This window comes from Manacus candei, unplaced genomic scaffold (genome assembly GCF_025592945.1).
Source record: "Manacus candei isolate 608988 ecotype Guabito, Panama unplaced genomic scaffold, ASM2559294v1 h1tg000024l, whole genome shotgun sequence".
NCBI lineage: Eukaryota > Metazoa > Chordata > Aves > Passeriformes > Pipridae > Manacus > Manacus candei.
Window position 1 is genome coordinate 4895040 of NW_026138072.1, and position 19484 is coordinate 4914523.

At 39.9% G+C, this 19484-nt stretch overlaps 1 protein-coding gene across 1 annotated transcript in view; it reads left to right on the forward strand.

Annotated features, from left to right (window-relative positions):
- Nucleotides 1-19484, forward strand: part of PDE8B (phosphodiesterase 8B) — a 70636-nt gene that overhangs the window by 47761 nt on the left and 3391 nt on the right. The window contains exons 7-19 of the mRNA XM_051788098.1: nt 443-521; nt 1001-1141; nt 2435-2523; nt 2938-2998; nt 7752-7803; nt 10713-10790; nt 11693-11772; nt 12983-13147; nt 13943-13988; nt 14407-14542; nt 15725-15923; nt 16833-17050; nt 17989-18124. Coding sequence (XP_051644058.1) covers nt 443-521; nt 1001-1141; nt 2435-2523; nt 2938-2998; nt 7752-7803; nt 10713-10790; nt 11693-11772; nt 12983-13147; nt 13943-13988; nt 14407-14542; nt 15725-15923; nt 16833-17050; nt 17989-18124 — 1480 coding nt within the window. The remainder of the gene's footprint in view (nt 1-442; nt 522-1000; nt 1142-2434; nt 2524-2937; nt 2999-7751; nt 7804-10712; nt 10791-11692; nt 11773-12982; nt 13148-13942; nt 13989-14406; nt 14543-15724; nt 15924-16832; nt 17051-17988; nt 18125-19484) is intronic.

The window sequence follows — 19484 nt, forward strand, 5'->3', positions numbered from 1 at the left end:
TTTAACTATGTTGTATTACAGCTTCTTTGACAGTGCCAATCCATTTGCTTATTGAAAACTTTGTATATATCTGCTATGATGATTTTTGTGTTCCTAATCTTTAATGATCACAAAACTTTCTGATGTAACAGTAGCATGTTAGTTTTACTGCTAATTGTTAGTTCCCGCTGTTTAAAGCATGTATGTAGATAAAAATATACTATTAAGATGCTGCAGTGCCTATAAGCACTTTTACAATGTGATCTGCAGTAAAAACATGATAACAAGGCTGTCTGAGGCTGGATGTTCTGAAAAAAGTCATACTGAAGATAGTGACATGGTTTAGTCAAAACAACTGCAACTTTGTGATTCATCTACCGATAAGTACAATTTCATAATGTATTTATAGTTAACAAAATGTTCTAACAATAAAACTAATGTGCTAATCCTTTGCTAATTTCAGAGCTTGTAATGCAGTGTTTACGGCATTAGACCATTGTCAGGAAGCTGTAGAAATAACCAGTGAAGATCATGTCATTCAGGTAGGGGGGGAAACTTTAACTATTTTATAGAATTGGAAAAGAAGAACCCCAAAGAGATCTTTGCACAGTAGTTCCTGTTCTATTTCAGTATTTTAGTTTTGTTGCCCATTAGAAAACCTTGTGGAATTAAGTGCCTAATTTTTGGATGATGCACACTGACACCTGCTGAATAAGACTTTTCCTTCAGTAACTGTATTTAGATTATAATTTTCAGTAATGTTGTCTATGGTAAAACCTGTATTATTCTCTTTCTGTGCTTTCTGATAGGAGGTTACATATTGCTTGCTGTGTTTGGCTTCTTACTTGAATAAAATGTTTCACCATCACATAGTATTTTTATATGATAAACACCTAATTGTAGGGATGTGTGGTTGTGGTTTTAGCCATATAACTTGTCACACTTCAATAGTTTAATGTGAGTAATTATCCTTTAAGTACATTTCTTTAGATACTGACAAAAGGTACTTTTGTCTTGGCAGTATGTTAACCCAGCCTTTGAACAGATGATGGGATACTGCAAGGGAGAGCTTATTGGCAAGGAACTTACTGAATTACCTAAAAGCGATAAAAACTGTGCAGATCTTTTAGACAACATAAACACATTCATTAAAAAAGGAAAGGTAAGCAAATAAAACAATCTCATTGCTATAGATTCTGCTTTATTTTTTATTTATATATTCTGCATTATTTTTCATCATTCTGGGTTTAAGAACACAAGGTGTGTTCTTCACGAGTGTACATATAAGACCACAATTCTGCTCCTTAGATGTCTAAGGACCACAACAGCCCATGTCACAGACAAGTGACTACAGATTTCATTAGCTTTGCTTTTAGGATCTGACTGAACTCCTACTGATCTGTTGGCTTAAGATCAGTATCAGAATGTTTTCTCTGTTTCTATTTTGCTTATAGCCCATGGAGTTTTTGTTAGTTGGAATGTAATATTTGTCCCTCAGTCAGTCTCTCAGGTGGCTGAATCATCCAACCAAAGGTTTAACTGCTCTGTCAAACTGCAGAGCCTTCACTGACTGCATACTTGAAGCACCAAAAAGTATTGGCACTCAGTGGGGTTTGTTTTTCTAACTACAGTTAGAATTCTATCTGCAGAGCCCTGTGAACTCCTGTTGTTGTGGTGATGGGCCTGGCAATACGTTCCCCTAATCCAAGCAACAGTCTCTTATCCCATCTCCCACAGGTTGCAGAAGTACCTTTCCCTGTTTCACATTCTGCTTCAAGAACTTTGGGGAGTTCTTGAACCTTTGAATCACTTCCAGCAATGATCTGGAGTCACTGTCTGGAGTTGTCTGCAGTTGACCTGCAGGCCACTCCTGCTGCACTCCTCCTCATTTATATGGGCTGCCCAGCAGCTCGCACTGCTACTCAAAGGTATCTTCCACCCATTTTCCAGTTTAATCCTACTCTGCTGCCATGTAGTTCTCTCCTTAAAAATATTTCTTCTTTGAGGTTAGTTGAAGGACATCTTTAGGTCAAGGATTTTTGAAATTTAGCATACATATTGCTTGGCAACCGACAACTTCAAAGCTGAATGGTGCTCAGTACAGTTTGTTTCTGCTGGTCCCAAGGGAGGTACCATCTGGATGTGTTGCAACCACTGCTGCTTATGGTGGTACCTAGCAAGAATGTTTGTAACCCCTCTAAGTAGATGATTCCTGAAGTTCTTTGTAAAAGTTGCATGCACTCTCGTAAGAGAAACATAGTTACCCTGTCCTTATGTTAGCAAATGACTGTTAAAGGTGCTATTCTCTAGTAATAAATTTTATACTACTTTAGAAAAGACAACCATGAAATAAAATGTAACAATTTACTATGTAAGGATTATGCAATAATAAATGAAGATTTGACTGCAAGCTATATATTCTTAGATGCTGTCTCTGTTGTGTGTGTTTCCTTAGGAATGGCAAGGAGTTTACTACGCAAGAAGAAAATCAGGAGACAGTATCCAGCAGCATGTGAAGATAACACCTGTGATAGGACAAGGAGGGTAACTAACTTGTCCAGAACATACCTGCTTTCTGGTTTTTAGGGCCTTCTTTCTGCTTTCTCAATCTGTAAGTTTGGCATGAACCTCCATGTATTTAGCAGCTGGGCAATCCCCTTGTTTGTGTGTGTGCTTGCACATGCTCCCACCTTTGCAGTGTAGAATCGGCACATTGCCAAATTCAGCTCCCAGATGTGCAGGAGAATTCCTGAAGGAGCAAAAGGATCACGTGTCCTGGGACAAAAACATCACTGTAATGCTGAAGAAGTGCTGGTCACCCAGTCATCTCGCTGGTGTTGGGTTTGGTATCTGGTTTCCTGAGGGCATGGAGATCTCTGCTATAGAAAATAGCAGTGTATCACTTCACTTCTCTCTTTAGCATTTGATATGGTAACAAGTGATTATTTCTGTTGCTAGGAAAATAAGACACTTTGTGTCCCTCAAAAGGCTGCATTGTACCAACGAAAACAACAAACAGGTATTGTATTTCTTTCATGTGATAATTTTCATAGCTTTTAGTAAAATAATATATTTTGGCTTATCAATTTTTGCAAGCAGATGTAATCTATATTTACAATGAGATTCTCATTGATTGTTGGAGCATGCAAGAAAACTTCAGCATTTGCATCGGCTATTCTCATTCTGTAGGACTGTTGAGTAGAGGAAGAAAGGCTTTAATTTTCTGGAGCATGAATGTGACAGTTGAGTCCATGATACCGTGGAGCAACACAGACCATAGTTCAAAGGGAGTTCAGGGCCTTCTTTCTAGACCTGCTCTTGACAGTCTATCTGGTGTATTTATGCCTAATAATGACCTATGCTCAGCAGTCATAAGGCTTGCAAATGTGTTGTTCTTAAATAAAGTGTAGCCTTCATGCAGCACCTGAGACTTCACACACTCATTAGAACAAGTGTTCTGGAGGGCTGTCATTCAAGCCATAACCCAAGTAAACCAGCAGCAGCAGCTGACCCAGGTCTCTGCAATCCAGGCACTCATCCACACCAGCTGGTCCTGCAACAAGCTGGTCGTATGGGGAGCTGTTTGCTGTAATCTGCTCCTGCTGTCCACCTGCTGACAGTGTCTGAGGCAAATGATCATATCACATGCTTTGCTCCAAAAATACTCTAGCACATGCCCTGTAAAGAAGTCTGAAATTCTGTGAGTAAAGAGTGAAATCTGTCTTTAGCTTGTGGTCTGTAAGGGTGAAATAGGAAGTGGCTGGCAACATTTTAGGCCAAGGATGTGCTTGAGAAACATGATATGTTTCCATATTGTTTCTGGAAGGGGTTATGTGTTTTATTGAGACTTTTATGTGCTTTTACACCTCATATAGGTAAAGACACTTATGCAGAAAAAGTATTTAGAAAGTCACAAGTATGTCTAGTTGTCCCTTCTTTAGAAGAACAATACTGAATATTAACACATTATTGGAATACCACTACTACTGGAAGAATTTCATAGGTGGTAGTCTGTAAAATTTGCCCACTGAAACTATCCTCCTTGCATAAGTTTTGTGGAGGCAGGTAGTCAAGGAAGAAAACTGCATAACTTTTGGAAGAACTTTGAAGGTTTATCACTGAAAAGTAAGACTCATAATACTGTAAACTGACCTCATCTTTGAATTAACCATGGGTTTTAGTATTAGCAGCAAAGTATTTACAGTCACAGTATTTTTTAAAATCTCAGGCTAGACTGCAACTGAGTTTTGTAACAGAAGCAGTGATAAAGTTATGTATTCTAATGTATTCTCTTTAATTAATTGTTTAAAGCTCTTCATTGTTTTTTCATTTATAGCTGCTTTGATTTGAAAGTGAGATACAATCTGATCTTTTTTTCTTTAAAAAAAACACAGCTGAAAGACTGGTACAGAGAAGTGTAGATATGATACTGTACTCTTTTTGCAAGATAATGAGTATAACACAATTACAAATTTGCAGCCTTCTGTAAAAAACAGCAGTAGGAATATAGAAAAAATCCTTTTCTGGTTTTCTTTGCCCAGTTCATTGGAATACAGAAAAAAGTCCTTTTCTGGTTTTCTTTGCCCAGTTTATTGGACTGCCTAAGCCAGTAAGAATCACAGACTAATTTATCTTGAAAGGCACCTTAAAGATCACCTAGTTCCAAGCCTCCTGCCACAGGGGACACCTTCCACTAGACCAAGTTGGTCAAAGCCCCATCCAACCTGACCTTGAACACTTCCAGGGATGGGGCATTTACAACTTCCCTGAGCAACCTGTGCCAATGCCTTACCACTCTGACAGTAAAAATATTCTTCCTGATGCCTAATCTAAACCTGCCATCTTTCTGTTTGAAGCTGTCCCTCCTTGTCCTATCACTAGACACCCTTGAAAAGCCCCTCTCCAGTTCTCTTGCAGGCCCCTTTAGGTACTGAAAGGTGCTGCAAGGTCTCCCCGAAGCCGCCGCTTCTCCAGGCTGAACAACCCCAGCTCTCTCCTTTTCCACATGGGAGAGGTGCTGCAGCCCTCTGGTCATCTCTGTGCCCTCCTCTGGCCCTCCTCCAACGAGTAGTGAGCTTGCTGTGTGCCCTCCTCACTGTCCTGAGGATCTTGAACTTCTCCATTTCATGGTTGGATACCCAGGCTGTCCTTGAACTTCCCCTGCCCTATCAGCCCCTCCTTGTCAATGAGAACAAGGGAACTTATGAAACAAATTTTATCTGACAACTTGTGTCCAAGGCGACATTTATATTCTCTGTACTGCTGGCACTGATGAAAAGCACCACCCTTCATGTCTTTTTAGTATTCATTCATAAGCAGTTACTGGTGAATTGAGCACAAATTTGATAGTCTAGGGAGCTTTACACATTTGGTAATCCCAGGGAATATGGCCGTCGAAAGGTTCTCCACAGATATAGAGGTCTGCCACAAAGGCTAAAGACCACAGCCTAACAGAAAGCATGGTGTATGGAAATGTAAGGTCCCTTGGGGAAAAAACAAGGTGCATCCAACACAGCTATGTAATTATTCTGTTTCACTTCTGTGGTTGAAATACCTCCTGCCTGTAGGAGATACTGGACACTGCAGTATTCCTAAAATCCATGCCTGAATACTTGCAGCAGTAGAACATTTCTTTACCCTAAAAAAATTAGGTTCTTTTTCAAGCCACAGATAAATCTTTATGGTAGGATAAAAGGAAATCAAACAAACTATTTATTTAGTTACAGAGCAGTAAAAGCTGTCATGATTCAAATTTTGATGCAAATGCATTGTCATAATTTTAAATGGCTGGATTTCAGCATTCAGACAATGTATGTTGACTTTGAAACATCCTTACACATTATGCATTGTTTCACCTTAAACAAAAGTAGATATTTGCCATTACCAACAGCTTCTGTAAGGGATATCATAGTATTATTAGGGATCACTGTGCAGAAACCTTCATGTATTTCTGTGCCAGATTTATAACATACAAAAATTTAGTATGCTAGATTTATGCATGGAAAAAATTTATGTAAGAGAGTATTAAGCATTCTTACAGTGAAGATTTATGAATAGGGATTGACTTTCATGTGACTATTTCCATGTGCTGCAGCCTAGGTAATTATTAATGCTGCTGTTGTCAATTTGAGACCTGGCAGGATTGAGTCCAGTGTTTGCACATTCATAAATTTAAAACAAAGGTGTTGTTTCTCCTCTTAAGAACATATTGACCCAAGATTAACTGTGTGACTACCTTCATAACTTACCTTACACGGCTCTTTCAGGACATGCCTGCAGAAGGGGAAGAGAAGTATTCAGAACATAAAAGTGGGTTTATTTTTTTAGTAGAGCACTTGGAGGACTGTGCCAATGTTTCTGCCAGCTGTGCAGTAGACAGAGATATATATCCATTGGCTCTGAGAGAAGCTCCAGGTTGGGACCAGAATGAGCAGTTCAGATGCATTGTGTCACACTGCACCATATCTGATGAGATTCCTTAATCTTACTCTGTATGTACAAGATCATTTCTCTTTGAGTTTCTGCCAGGTTACAAGAGAAGTGTTTAAAATTTATTTTTGGAGGAAGAGTCACTTCTTATGTTCCCTTGAACAAAATTTATATGGAACATGAGCACAGGATTTCCCTCTCCTCTTTTTTTTTTTCCTTCATTACAGAAAACCATATCTGAATTTTATGGGTTTTTTCCTTTCCATTTTCTTCTCTTTTCCTTTCACCCTCTTTACCTGCTCCCCTCCACTGCAAAGAGGAAAAAAAGATAGAGTGTCTGCAAGAATGACAGAAAAGAGGATGTGTATCAGAGTATGTGTATACAGAGAGTATGTGTATCTTCTCTAGTGACTGAAGTAAAAAAAGTAATGCATTATTTTTAGTCCTTCTCAGTGTCTCTGTTAGCTCTAATGAAATATATAATGTGCTAATTTTAGAAGGAAGACTTGAGGAACTGACATTTTTGTTCAGGTTTCCTATTAACAGCAAAATACTTTCTTGTAACCATGTAACAAAGGAAAGGGTGAAGTTATTAGCAGGTATTAAATTGCCATTAATTGGAGACCGCTTTTTTTTCTGAGCAGAATGGAAAAGCAGAGGAATATTAATCTGTGTTATTGTAGTCCAAGCAATATGTGTAAATTTTAAGATGATGGAAATATCCTATGTAAATTTTAAGAAAGCTTGGAATACCTGTTGTTGGGGCTACCGAAGTTCTCTCAGAAGCACAAATAATTAAAATTTTTCATGAGAATGATTAAAAATTACTTGGAAATAAAGTTCTGATGAATGACACCTACCTCTACCTCTCATTTGCCAGAGAGTTGTTTTTATAACTGAGTTTTCTGAAGTCAAGTTTATTAGTGACCTATGAAAGGATACATGCAAAATTAGCTTAGATAGTGCTAAGAAAATGTTTCTTTAAAGTGCAAAAATTAATATTTTGGGATTTTTTTATTTTTTGCATTTCATTTTTTCAGGTTCATATGCAATTTGCACTTAAAACAATACCTAAAAAGAATATCCGTTCTCTTGCAAACACAGGCGTTAAACAGGAACTTAGTATATAAAAGCACTATTGTATCTGCAATTATCTGCATGACATATCCGTTTCCTTTCATATTATTTCTCTACATCTAACTGCACCTAAAGAAGAGTCTTTGCCATACACCTTCTTTTTAAAAACAACTGAATGGAAAATTCTGGATAAGAACAGTGTTGAATGTAGCCTGTTTATTTTTGTATTCTTCTGCCTTACATACATATTTTACTCCAATCTTCAGGTCTACAAGAGTCACCATGAAGAGAAGTACACAGGAGACAATTCTCAATCAGGTTAGAATACTTTTACCTCTATATGCTGCTGTGCTGGAGGTCATGGCAGGGTTCTTTCCCTCTGTCCAGTCAGTAGTCAGAGCTGATGGTCAGTGACGGATGCCAGCTGCCACTGATGTTGCACCATGAATTGCATTTATAATCCATAATCAATAACCAGTAATAATATAATCAACAATAATTCAGTCTCCTGTGCAGAGCTCTTGCTGTGCATTTGAAGTTAGGATGCATTGCTCTTCATTGTATTAAAACACTGTGTCTGATCCTGAGGCTGGTGTACCTTGGCAGCCCTTTGTGTTTGAAATGTGGAATGTGCTGATTTGTGCCAGCACACCTGCCCTAGTGTTTCCAAGTTTAGGACCTGTCAGCAGGCCACTGGTTTGGCCCCAGCACAGGGCTAAGATAGTTGTCTGAGGTGTCCAGGCCTGAGCTAGTCAGTTTGTCAGTGGTGGGTTGTTGCAGGATGTCTGCAAAACCCCTGCCCTGTGTCTCAGGTGGGTTTACTTACTTGCGGACAGCACATTCCAGCTCTCATGGACTTCTGCAGACAGCTTTTGACTAAAAGTGTGGAGCATAAGGGGATAGATAATCCCTTCTTCCAGTGCTGTGTAGTATTTGCAATAACACTTTTGCCTGAAGGAGGAAGCAGCAAAGGCCAGTTTTAAGCTTGTGACTCTAGTAATCTCAGACAGACGCAGCACTCATGTCTTACTATGAGTGAACAGGTTCTCATGCACTATTACCTTCTGGCACTTGAGGCTATTCCTGCTTTGAAAGATGGACAACATTGCTGTGCAATGTCAGGCAGCTTCTGATTTTCACATGGGAAGAGGATATAACATACCACAAATGTTAAACAATGACTGTTTAACATCTCCTACTTTTTCAAGAAGCCCAGGATGCATACACACAACAGAGAGCTCTGTGATGCCAAACAGCAGTGAGCAGGGGGAAGAAGAGACAATATATAATTGGCTGCTCTCATTCCCATTGCTGCCATTAGAACTGATCCACAGTATGTTAAACTGCTTACTCCCATGTCCCTGTAATAAAAGCAGATTTTCTTCTCACTGTTTCTTTCCTGCAAACAAGAAGGTGAGAAAGCCTATGAATTAAGCCAAAGGACAACTGTTACTAGTTAAAGCATTTTTACTAGCTTACTAATATTTTAGGTTTGCTCATTTTTGTGACAGATTTACACAAGACTTGGAAGCCCCATCCCACTGATGCCATGTTGATGACTAAGGTGCAGTGAACGCAGACAAACTTAGAGCATGTGACGTAGGTTATCCTTCCCTGAGGTCCATGGCTGTGCTCCAAGAATAAATTTCCAGAACTTATCCATGGGCATATACCAGTATGTGATGAGCATAGAAAAGTAATCCATGATATTGTGCTGTTTGTGATGGTGTGATTTGTACCAAATCTGGATGATGAGATATTCTGCTCACTAGGTAAAGAAAAATTTTTTATTTAGGCATTGAATTATTTACAGATGAAATTGTAGAATGGCAGAGAGTAGCTTTTAGGTGCCTGTCACTCTTGGGGTGGCACTAGCAAAATTTCTGACTTGCTAGTTGGCATTTAACACAAGGAGAGTTGTCAACTATAGCCACTCACAGCTATCTTTATGTGTAAATCCTTGCTCCCACTCTAGTGCCTTATGATAAACTAATCCAAATGTTAATGCAGGAATGGGGTTTCTAAGAGGAGTACTATGAAATAAATAAATAAAATTATTTAACATGCATTAGTTATGCCCTGCTCTTAGATGTCAACAGAGGAAAATGCTTTCAGTTTCTCCAGTTTGGACTACAGCAAAATAAGAAGACCTAAGCAATCTTATAAATCTGTAGTAGAAAAAGAGAATTAAGACAGAAACTGTATTTCAGTAATTTTTAAGATGGACAGACTTTTAATTCTGGAGAATCATATATTAACATTTTATTTTGCTAAAGACAGGCTGCCTACATCCTGTCTTGTGACATGGTCTTTATGTTAAGAATATCAATGTCATGATATTTCTGATTCTTCAGATGGTTTTATCTGCTTTTAAAAGCTTACTAGGGTCTCTGATCCTTGAGTGGCATTTCAGACACTCTTGCAAAGAGGTGAATAGATGCATGGTTGTTGTTTTTCAACAGTAGGGAGAACTGAAGATTGTAATGTTTTGGAGGAAAATTAAATTTTACCACTTTTTTTTTTTTTGAGGCTCTTTCCTGGTATTTCATTCAGCTTTTGAATTTGGCTGGATGTGATAATTTCTCTTGCTTTAGCAAACATTAGTTTCAAGAATAACAGCTTTTTGCATGGTTAATTTTCACAGCAACCAAACTGCTTGTTTATAATCATTCTCAGCATGCTAGATTTTTCTTTAACACAGCGCACAAAAAATTACTGCAAATAAAAGCAAAAGCTGTCTGAGTCTGAATTATGCTTGGGCTCGAACAGTGTAGACCGAGATGGGACTTTCCTCACTTGGCTAAAGTTTTAGGCTGTTAAACTCAGTCTTGTTCAGTGGCTGATGGGAAGCAAAAGGGCCTTGCAGGAGGGGTTCAATGCACCTGCCTGAGACATCTGTCCTGAAGCAGGTTCTCTGATAACCACCCTAGACATCAACAGCCTGCAAGACTGCTGCTTTTAGGAAGCTAAACTTAGGTGAAGCAAGTCTCCCATTCCATAAGGCATCTTGACTTCCTTGTGAAACACCTTTCCAGGTGACTTCGGACATGTTGCTTTAAATTGATAGACACTGAGTTCCTTGTTCTGATGTGCAGAGATTACAGTATTTCCCCCGCTTATGTCATATTGTTAAGATCATGTAATTAAATTTTCATAACTTTAGATGGAAGAAGCTTTGTAGATGTTTTACTTGATGCATTTTTAAAGCTTTTGTTTTGTATTTACAGAATCCAATTCCTACAAATGCAAGAACAGAAGGAAAGACTCAGTTGATGTTAAGTCAATAACATCTCAAAGTAGTGATGGTAAGAAAGTAAACTGTCAAGAATTATTATACATTGATATATAATATTATAAATATATATATATTTACAAATAAAGAAAGAACAGACTTGGCCTAGGCAATAAAACTGCAGAAGATGAACCAGATTCATAGCTGATTAAAGAGAAATTACTCCATCTTTTTATAACTGCTGCAAAATTTCTTTCTTCTAATTTGCAAAACAGTGCCTCAGCCACGAGTACCAGCATCGCTATATGATGCATGGCAGTGCAGAGTGCCTTCATAGAGAGGAGTGGCTGTGCCAAGGGATAGGAGAAGCCTTCTAAAAGTGTGTGATGAAGCGTTAGTGCCACCTCCCTCAGAAAGCTTCACCTTGTGCTCTTGAACCAGTATTTTTGTTTTATTAGTGTTGAATATGAAGGGATTTATTGCTGCTGGCTACTTGAGAGCAGTACTTCTACTCCTGATCCCATTTGTGACTGGTTGCTGGGGCTGGGACGGTGGTGGCAGCGATTATTTTCTGCCTCTCTATGTAATGCGGGAAGGACAGCTTATGGGAAGCAGGAACGGGTTTCATTAGACCAGTTGTATCACCAAGATGAGGGACTTACACACATACTCACAGGAGGAGCCATGTCTGACAAAGACTCACTGCAATCAAAGAGCAACTGGCAGGTACTGGGCAGGAAACATAATAGGTACAGCTTCATTACAAAGTGAAGGACGCATGGAATATCTGATAGTAAAAGTAAGGGGTGCTGCCAAGGAGGTCAACAACAGAGCAAGAAATGAAACAGTAAAGTAAGAACCTGCAGGAGGAAATACAGAAGTGGAACATGAGGCTGGATTATGTTGTGCTGTTCCTCAGCCTGCTGCTCTTTAAATGCTGTCATCTGATTTATAGTCTGTGGCTCTCTTGAACAGCAGCTCCAAGTTTACAGACCCGACGATACTCTTCAATGGCAAGGATTCACTCAATGACCATAGAAGCTCCTATCACAAAGGTGAGTCCTGAGCACTGACTTTTCCACAATCTCAAGAGTCTGGAGTTGCTCTCATAGGGAAGTATGTAGTTGGTGAACAGACAACCAGAGGTTTCCTGCACTTTGTATTTAACAGTATAATATAAATAACTTTTTTTTATCCATACTACTTTCTACATCTCATCATTGCATTCCAAATCCTAGTCATAAGAAAGAATATGAAAAAGGGGGAAAGTGTGCCCTTGTTAGATGCACTGCTGCTAGCAGGAAGGGGACACTGTTCTGTTGGGCTGTGTATGTGTAGGAGGATGTGCTTCCAGTCTCACCTTTGCTCTTGCTATTGATATTTATAAGATAGCACATAGAGGAGGGAGCACCTGCACCATGTTCTGTTTCCCCCACTTTCCTGCAGTCTTTTGTTCACGGTGTTACACAAAACTCTGTTGCAAACCAGCTGCATAGTCACTTGTAACACACACCAGGTATCTCCCACCCTCATTTTTAACTCTCTCCCCATCTGTTCTTGCTCTCATCAAGCACTTACTTCACAGTACTACTGTTACTGTAAGAACTTTTCCTTATCCTCAGTCATACCGGCAGGGAGGCCTGTAGTGCCCTTGCAACAGCCCCTGATTGCTGGAGAAGACAGCACTGGGGCTTTCTTCTGCTCAGTCCTGGCAGAGCCAGGAGCAGCCTTTGCTGCTGCTGTCATTGCTGCATTCCCAGATTGTGGCTGAGGCACAAGGTGGGGGTTCAAACAGCCATCCTCTTCTTCTACAACCAAGCTCTTTCTGCTCTCTGCCCTTTATTTTTCATGGAGAAAACTAAGGCTTTACATCCTATGTCAGGATATCTGAATCACATCCAGGAATTTACTTGTTTGTTTGGGTTTTCCTCTAGGGATTGAATGATTGCTTCAGAGCAGAACTGGATACGCTGAAGGACTGGGACATTGCTAGTTTTTGGTCCACCCACTTGCAACTATTTCAGATATTTCACACCCTTCTGCTTTCACTTCCCAGGAGTCTGACAGTTAAAAATAGTAGATGGATACCAGGAAATCTGAGCACAAATTTACATTTTCAGAGTTGTACTTCAAGGGTTGGGAGAATTTGCACTCCATTTGCTAAATGAGAATTAGCATAATCAAGTCAAGAATAAAGAGTTTGTAATAAGAAAAGAAAAAAATGCCATTCACTTTTCTTTGCCTGCCTCCTTAATCTGCTTTCAGGTTATTAACATAATTAATGCTGCCCAGGAAAACAGCCCCATCACAGTAGCAGAGGCCTTGGACAGAGTTCTGGAAATCCTGCGGACAACAGAGCTTTACTCCCCTCAGCTAGGTACCAAAGATGAAGATCCTCACACAAGTGATCTTGTTGGAGGTCTGATGACTGTGAGTAAAATTACTAAAGATGAAGTTACTACTGTAAGTGTCCTATACCACCCTTCAGCGCTCTGCTGTGCTAAAATGTCCCAAGCAATGGGAAGGGGATTCATCACCATTTCACTTTAGGATTTCGACCTCTTTATCAGCAGTAGGCACTAAGATGTAGTAAGATATGCCCACAACTCAGTCCACTGGGTGCATTCATCCTCATATATAAGTGAACACGGTTGCCACTAGAAACTGTATCATCCAGTCTGATTTGTCTCAGGAGATACTGAAGGAGATACCTTTTAGAAACTCTAGAAGCTTAGATGGGATTAGAGGGATTGCTCTACAGCTGGTCCAGTGTAGGAGTGAGGTTACTTTAATCAGGTTCTCACTTTGGTCCTGTAACAGCAGCAACAGACAGACTGTCTATATTTCATCAAGGATTTACTCATTTTTTAATGTACACTAAGCTAATTCCTGCCAAAATAATATAAAGAAAATGAAAAATAAATTATAGTGGCTAATTTGAATGATGAAATCCTGCAGGTGCCAAAGAAAGGGTCAAAGAGGGCAATATACTGTATAGTTAATAACATCCTTTCTGGAGATCTCATACCAGTCTTCTTGGGATCCTTTCATGTCTGTTTTGAAAAATCTTCAAACAAGGATGGTGCTTATAATGCTGCAGTAAGAGCAGTGGTTTTAGTACCCAGGAATAGTAGCTAAAGAGAAAATGCATGTAGTGTTTTTGCAACTAGTGATGCATGGTCACTCTGCCTAAAACTTATGATAAACTTGTTTTTTTTTTTCCAGGATGGCTTGAGAAGACTGTCAGGAAATGAGTATGTGTTTTCTAAGAGTAAGCCACCGTTTTAAACTTCCTTTGCATGTGTGACTTCCTTTGTCAACGCTGCTGACATAGAGCTTCGGGCTTATTTGCAGTGGCATATATGCCTTTGGAAATGGTTGGCTAAATGACTGCAGAACAAGTGCAGAACAACTCCATTTTGGAGTTGAAGCAGGTTCAAATAATTAAAATAAGGCATTTTGAGATGTTAGCAAAAAAATTGTCAAAGAAATGTTCACTGATCTTTTTGGTTAATGTTCAAACGTAATAAACTGTTTATATTTATAGGCATTTACAGACTTTTTCATGTAAGGAAAAGGTTGTTTTTCTTGAAAAAGAGTTGTTTTCGAAATGGAATTCTGCAGGGGGTTGCAGTAGTGTAGGGGGAATAATCCAGAAATGTGTTGATTCCCAAATTCCATTTCAACAGATGTGAACCTGAGCCACAGTCACCTTCCAGTGCCAAACACCATCAATGATGTTCCACCCTGTATTGCACAGCTCCTAGATAATGAGGAAACCTGGGACTTCAATATTTTTGAGTTGGAGGCTGTTACAAATAAAAGGTACTGGACTCCCTGCCCTAGGTGCCCAGAGAAAGGCTGTTGATGAGCTGTAGTAGAAAGCGCTTTGCTCTGGAAAAACTGAAGCAAGACATAGTAAATCTGTGACAGCTGTTTTGCGTGACTTACGTCCACTCTATCCAGGTGACACTGTTTGGCACAGTCTGATGTTGCTACATGCTAGATTTCCTGCAGACGCCTCTTTTTCCTGCTCATGTAAAAATGGTCAGGCTGGAAAAAGCAAGCCTCTTCCCTCCCTCACTTAAATTATTCTATGATTTGGGAAGGTCTGAGGCAACTGTGGCTTTTGATTATAGGGATAAAAAAATGGAATGGAGGACAAACCAGTGATACGATCAAGAGACATCAGTAGTTTTGAGGTCATGCAGACTGCAAAAATAATCATGTCACCCACAGAGAAAAGTGGTTTTCATTCAAAGACACAAAGAATCAGAGACTATCCAGTCTTCTGTACTCTCTTTGCAGAAAATGGCCATTTTAGGAATGTGCCTGGGTTTAATCTGCAGATGCTGGGTTTTGATTATGCCTTTCTCAGCTCAGAGGCTCTGCAGATCATCTTGTATGAGTGAGAAAAATGACTGATGGACTCTCACAGGCAATGCAGTATAAATGATAACCCAGAGTGGATCTGGATTTAAGAACCAAAAAAGATTAGAGGTTTTATATTTACTGTTTCACACATGGACTGCCCATCATTACACACACACACACACATATACACACACAGCAGTTTACATTTGATATTTGACCTTTTTTTGTCTTATGGCTTCTTAGTCTTTGGGATGTCTCCATGTCGTGTTCAAAGACTGCTTTTCCTCCTCAGGAAAAAAATAAATGTGTTTTTTTTTTGATTGACAGATACTAAAAACCACAAAAGACTTGGGCTTTTAAGATGTTTTTTCTGAAGCCACAGGAATTGTTCAAACTCTAATGGAACTGCACCATTTCCACAAAACATATTAAAATAATGTCTAAAAGGATGGTAGATACAATAATTTGTAACCTTGGCCAGGCTTTTGAGAGGCTATAGATGTGCAATTTAAAAATGTTTAACATTCCCCACCCTTTTTAAGGTCTTGTTGTTTTCTTCATCAAATATATTGCTTTTAGAACAACACAAGTTCCTATTTTACAACAGTGCTTTTTTCTTCTATTGTTTTTCAGGCCATTAGTGTATTTGGGCTTAAAAGTTTTTGCCCGGTTTGGGGTCTCTGAGTTTTTAAACTGCTCAGAAGTAACGCTGCGGGCATGGCTGCAGGTCATTGAAGCCAACTACCATTCCTCCAACTCCTACCACAACTCCACACACGCAGCAGATGTCCTGCATGCTACCGCCTTCTTCCTTGGCAAGGAGAGAGTTAAGGTAGAACCCTCACCTAGGAGTCCTCTGGGCTAGGGTTTCAGTGTGTTTACCATTTTATGTGTGTCATCCAAAAGTCACATGTTTAAATAATTGTCCTGGCTTCATAAACTCTCTCTGCCCTTGAAGTCTTCCTGTGAAGCCAGCAAACCCATACAGTTTCTCTGAAGTCTGTTTATACAAATTAATTTTTTTAAGTAGCAATAATGAGGGTGGGGAGGGAACCTGGCTCTTTTCTCTGTCTTGGTTAGTAACAGCTCTTAATAAAGTTTTGCAAAAGCTTTGGAGAGGGAAGTGTGAGCTATTCTCCCTGGTACCCAATGATAGGATGAGTGGGAATGGTTCAAAGCTGTGCCAGGGGAGGTTCAGATTGGACATTAGTAAGCATTTCTTTACTGAGTGGTCACAGGCTTCATAGAAAGGTGGTTGATGCCCTGATCCTGTTAGTGTTTAAGGGCATTTGGGCAACAACATGCTTTAACTTTTGGTCAGCCCCAAAGTGGTCAGGCAGTTGGGCTAATGATCGTTGTAGGTCACTTCCAACTGAAACAGTCTGTCCCACTAAGATAAAAGGTGTGTAGAGGCAGAGACAGTACAGATGCATTCAGGCAAGCACACACAGATGTGTGTGACAGATCCAGATGATCTATCCATTAGAGAATTTTATGCCAAGGTATTGCTTAGGTGACAGCATAGTAAAAAGCTTCTTTAAAGAAAAGAGTATATGGGTAGGGGTGGGAGTGAGAGTTTTGTAGTAGTTAATCTGTGGGCAGACTGAGTGGAAAATGATTGCAAGGAGGTAGGATCCTTACACTGAAGCTTATGTTTGCATAATCAAGGGTACCTAGAAATGATCAGAAAATATTTACCGTAATTTTTGTGCCACATCATAATTTTTCTCTCTTCCTGTAGGGAAGTCTGGACCATTTAGATGAGGTAGCTGCATTAATAGCTGCCACCATTCATGATGTAGACCACCCTGGACGGACCAACTCTTTCCTGTGCAATGCAGGCAGTGAATTAGCTGTCCTTTACAATGATACAGCTGTATTAGAGAGTCATCACACAGCACTGGCGTTTCAGCTTACAACTAAAGACAGCAAATGCAACATTTTCAAGAATATTGATAGGTGCGTCTTCTGGCGAAGAGGAGTGCCTGTGTGTGGATTGCTTGTTTGGCAGTTTTAGTTTGGGGCAGATTGAGAGCCTACATTCTAAACAAGAATATACAGTTTAAATACAGATATTAATATTTAACCTCTTCCAGAATCCCATGTAGACATGATTTTTAAAAAAAGCTTTCATTTTCCCCTTCACCGCCCCTTCCAATTTGTAATTTTTGGAATCTTATAGAGATGTTCAATAATCTTTTATGGATTACATTAACATGGTCCAGTTGACAACCTCAAGACTGCATTTTGGCCCACGGCCTTTTGGTTGCAGAAGCCTAGAAATTACTTTTCTGTGGTATATTTTTCCACCCCAGCAGCTAGATGCTGCATGCTGTGTCTGCACAAGGTCCTATGCTTCCAAGCACTACTGCATTCACATGGGGCAGAATGGGTAGTAGCAGACCAACATGAAGTTCTGGGAGATCTGGAGGCTCCCTGTGGCATGCTATAGCCTGGGAATTCCATCGCGTGAGCCTGGCTTTTGCAGGGGCAAGGTGAGAGGGAAACAGATCTGAAAGGGAAACAGCCTGACCCCAAACAGCATTGTTTTTGAAAAACCTGAGCTTTGAGTTCCAAGCTAGCATACAGTCACATGGATGTGTTGGTGCCATTCCTGGACAACTTGTCTTAGTGTTACAGCATTATGAAACTGAGCTGTAAATTTTTACTAACCTCAGGGGATTGATTTTCATCAGGTAAAAATAACAGAGCTGGAGGAACCCAGAGAGGAACGATCTAGTCCATTCCTCTATCCCTAAACTGTTCCTGTCTCTGAAGGTGCCAGCTCACATGGTGAGCCCTTGAGCAGCATTTTGCAGCACTGCCTAGGCAGGTATGAGGAAAGGACAGAGCTCTGTCTGGCAGGCTTGTGAGCAGGAACTCTTTTTCTTTCCTAGAAATCGCTATCGGACACTGCGCCAGGCCATTATCGATATGGTTTTGGCAACAGAGATGACGAAGCACTTTGAGCATGTGAACAAATTTGTGAACAGTATCAACAAGCCTATGGCACCTGAGGAGACCAGCCCACACGTAAGTGCTTGGGGGACTTCATCAGGCATTTCAGTTAGGTTCTTCCAAGACAACTTAAAGTATCATTTTCATTCACCTTGATTAATTTGCATTGTGGTAATGCCCAAAATGACACAACCGGATTTGTGACCTCACACATCAAAGTTTAAACAAATACTTTCATTTTCTTGTTTTCTATGTCTGGCTCTGTCCTTAGCTCATTTAAACATTTCATTTATAAGCTTTGTCTTCAAAGCTATCTTGTATTCAGAAAATATGCAGGTGGGTGTTGTTTTACATGGAAAATTCTGTGCATGAAGCCAGGTAGGCACTTGTGCCTATGGTCCTGTCTCCAAACAGTGGGATTTGCCTGAGCCTAGGGATGTAACTGAGGAACCTACCTTGATGGTTTTGGGTCTGTGTAATCTAGAGCCTTCGAGGCCTGAAGAATACCTTCCTGAGACCTCTCCACTCCTGACTGTACCAAGAGATGGCCAGGCCTTTATTCCTATCAGTTACACACCCTAATGCTCCAGCCAGGGTATGTTTCATAAACTGCCTCTGAGTTTCCCATGCCCCTCTTACCTTCTTTTGTTGCCTTTCAAGGCTGAGCATTCAGGGCCTGACAGGGTTCTCCAGAGCAGTGTTACCTGAGGAAAGACTACCTTAGCCCACCTTAGTGAAAATAGTGCTTTGTTGGAAATACTGAAAAAAAAACAGACAAAATTGAAAGTCAACGATACTAAAAATAAATAGAAGTCGCTTCTGGTAGTTATCTGTAACTGGACTTTTTGCACTGCAGGATGTCAAGGGTACAGAAATCAGTCAGGACTGGTAGGGTTTATGACTTTTGAGACAGCATTATGTCAGTTGAACTGAACTACTTCTAGGAACTGCTGAGCTCCACTCTCCCAACAGTTTGAGCTGGAAATCACAAATGCTGCTGAACTTACCTCACAATAAAAGTGCAGCACAGAACCACTTGTACCACAGACTGGTTGTTTTCCCCCAGTATTAAGTTGTTCTTTACTGTTAACAGTGGCTCTTTCTATTTTTGTCTTGAACAGCAGTTAAGGTGGAGGGTTAATTTGGCAGGTCTTTGCTGGGCTATCCATGCTGAAAAAGAATTAACTGCTAAACATAAAGTTAGAAGATTAGTGCCTGAACTGGCAAAAGTCACTGCAAAATATCTCTCCATAAACCACAGCGACATTAATTTAGTTGCTGTGGTAGAAAGTACTTATGTTCAGTTTTTTACTCAGGAGTTGAATTTAGCAGTGAAGGGAGAACATAATCACACAAATATTTTGAGAACAGTGTTAATGCCATGATGAGCTGAGGTGTAGGCTTTTTATTACTCCACAAGGAGCATAACATACCT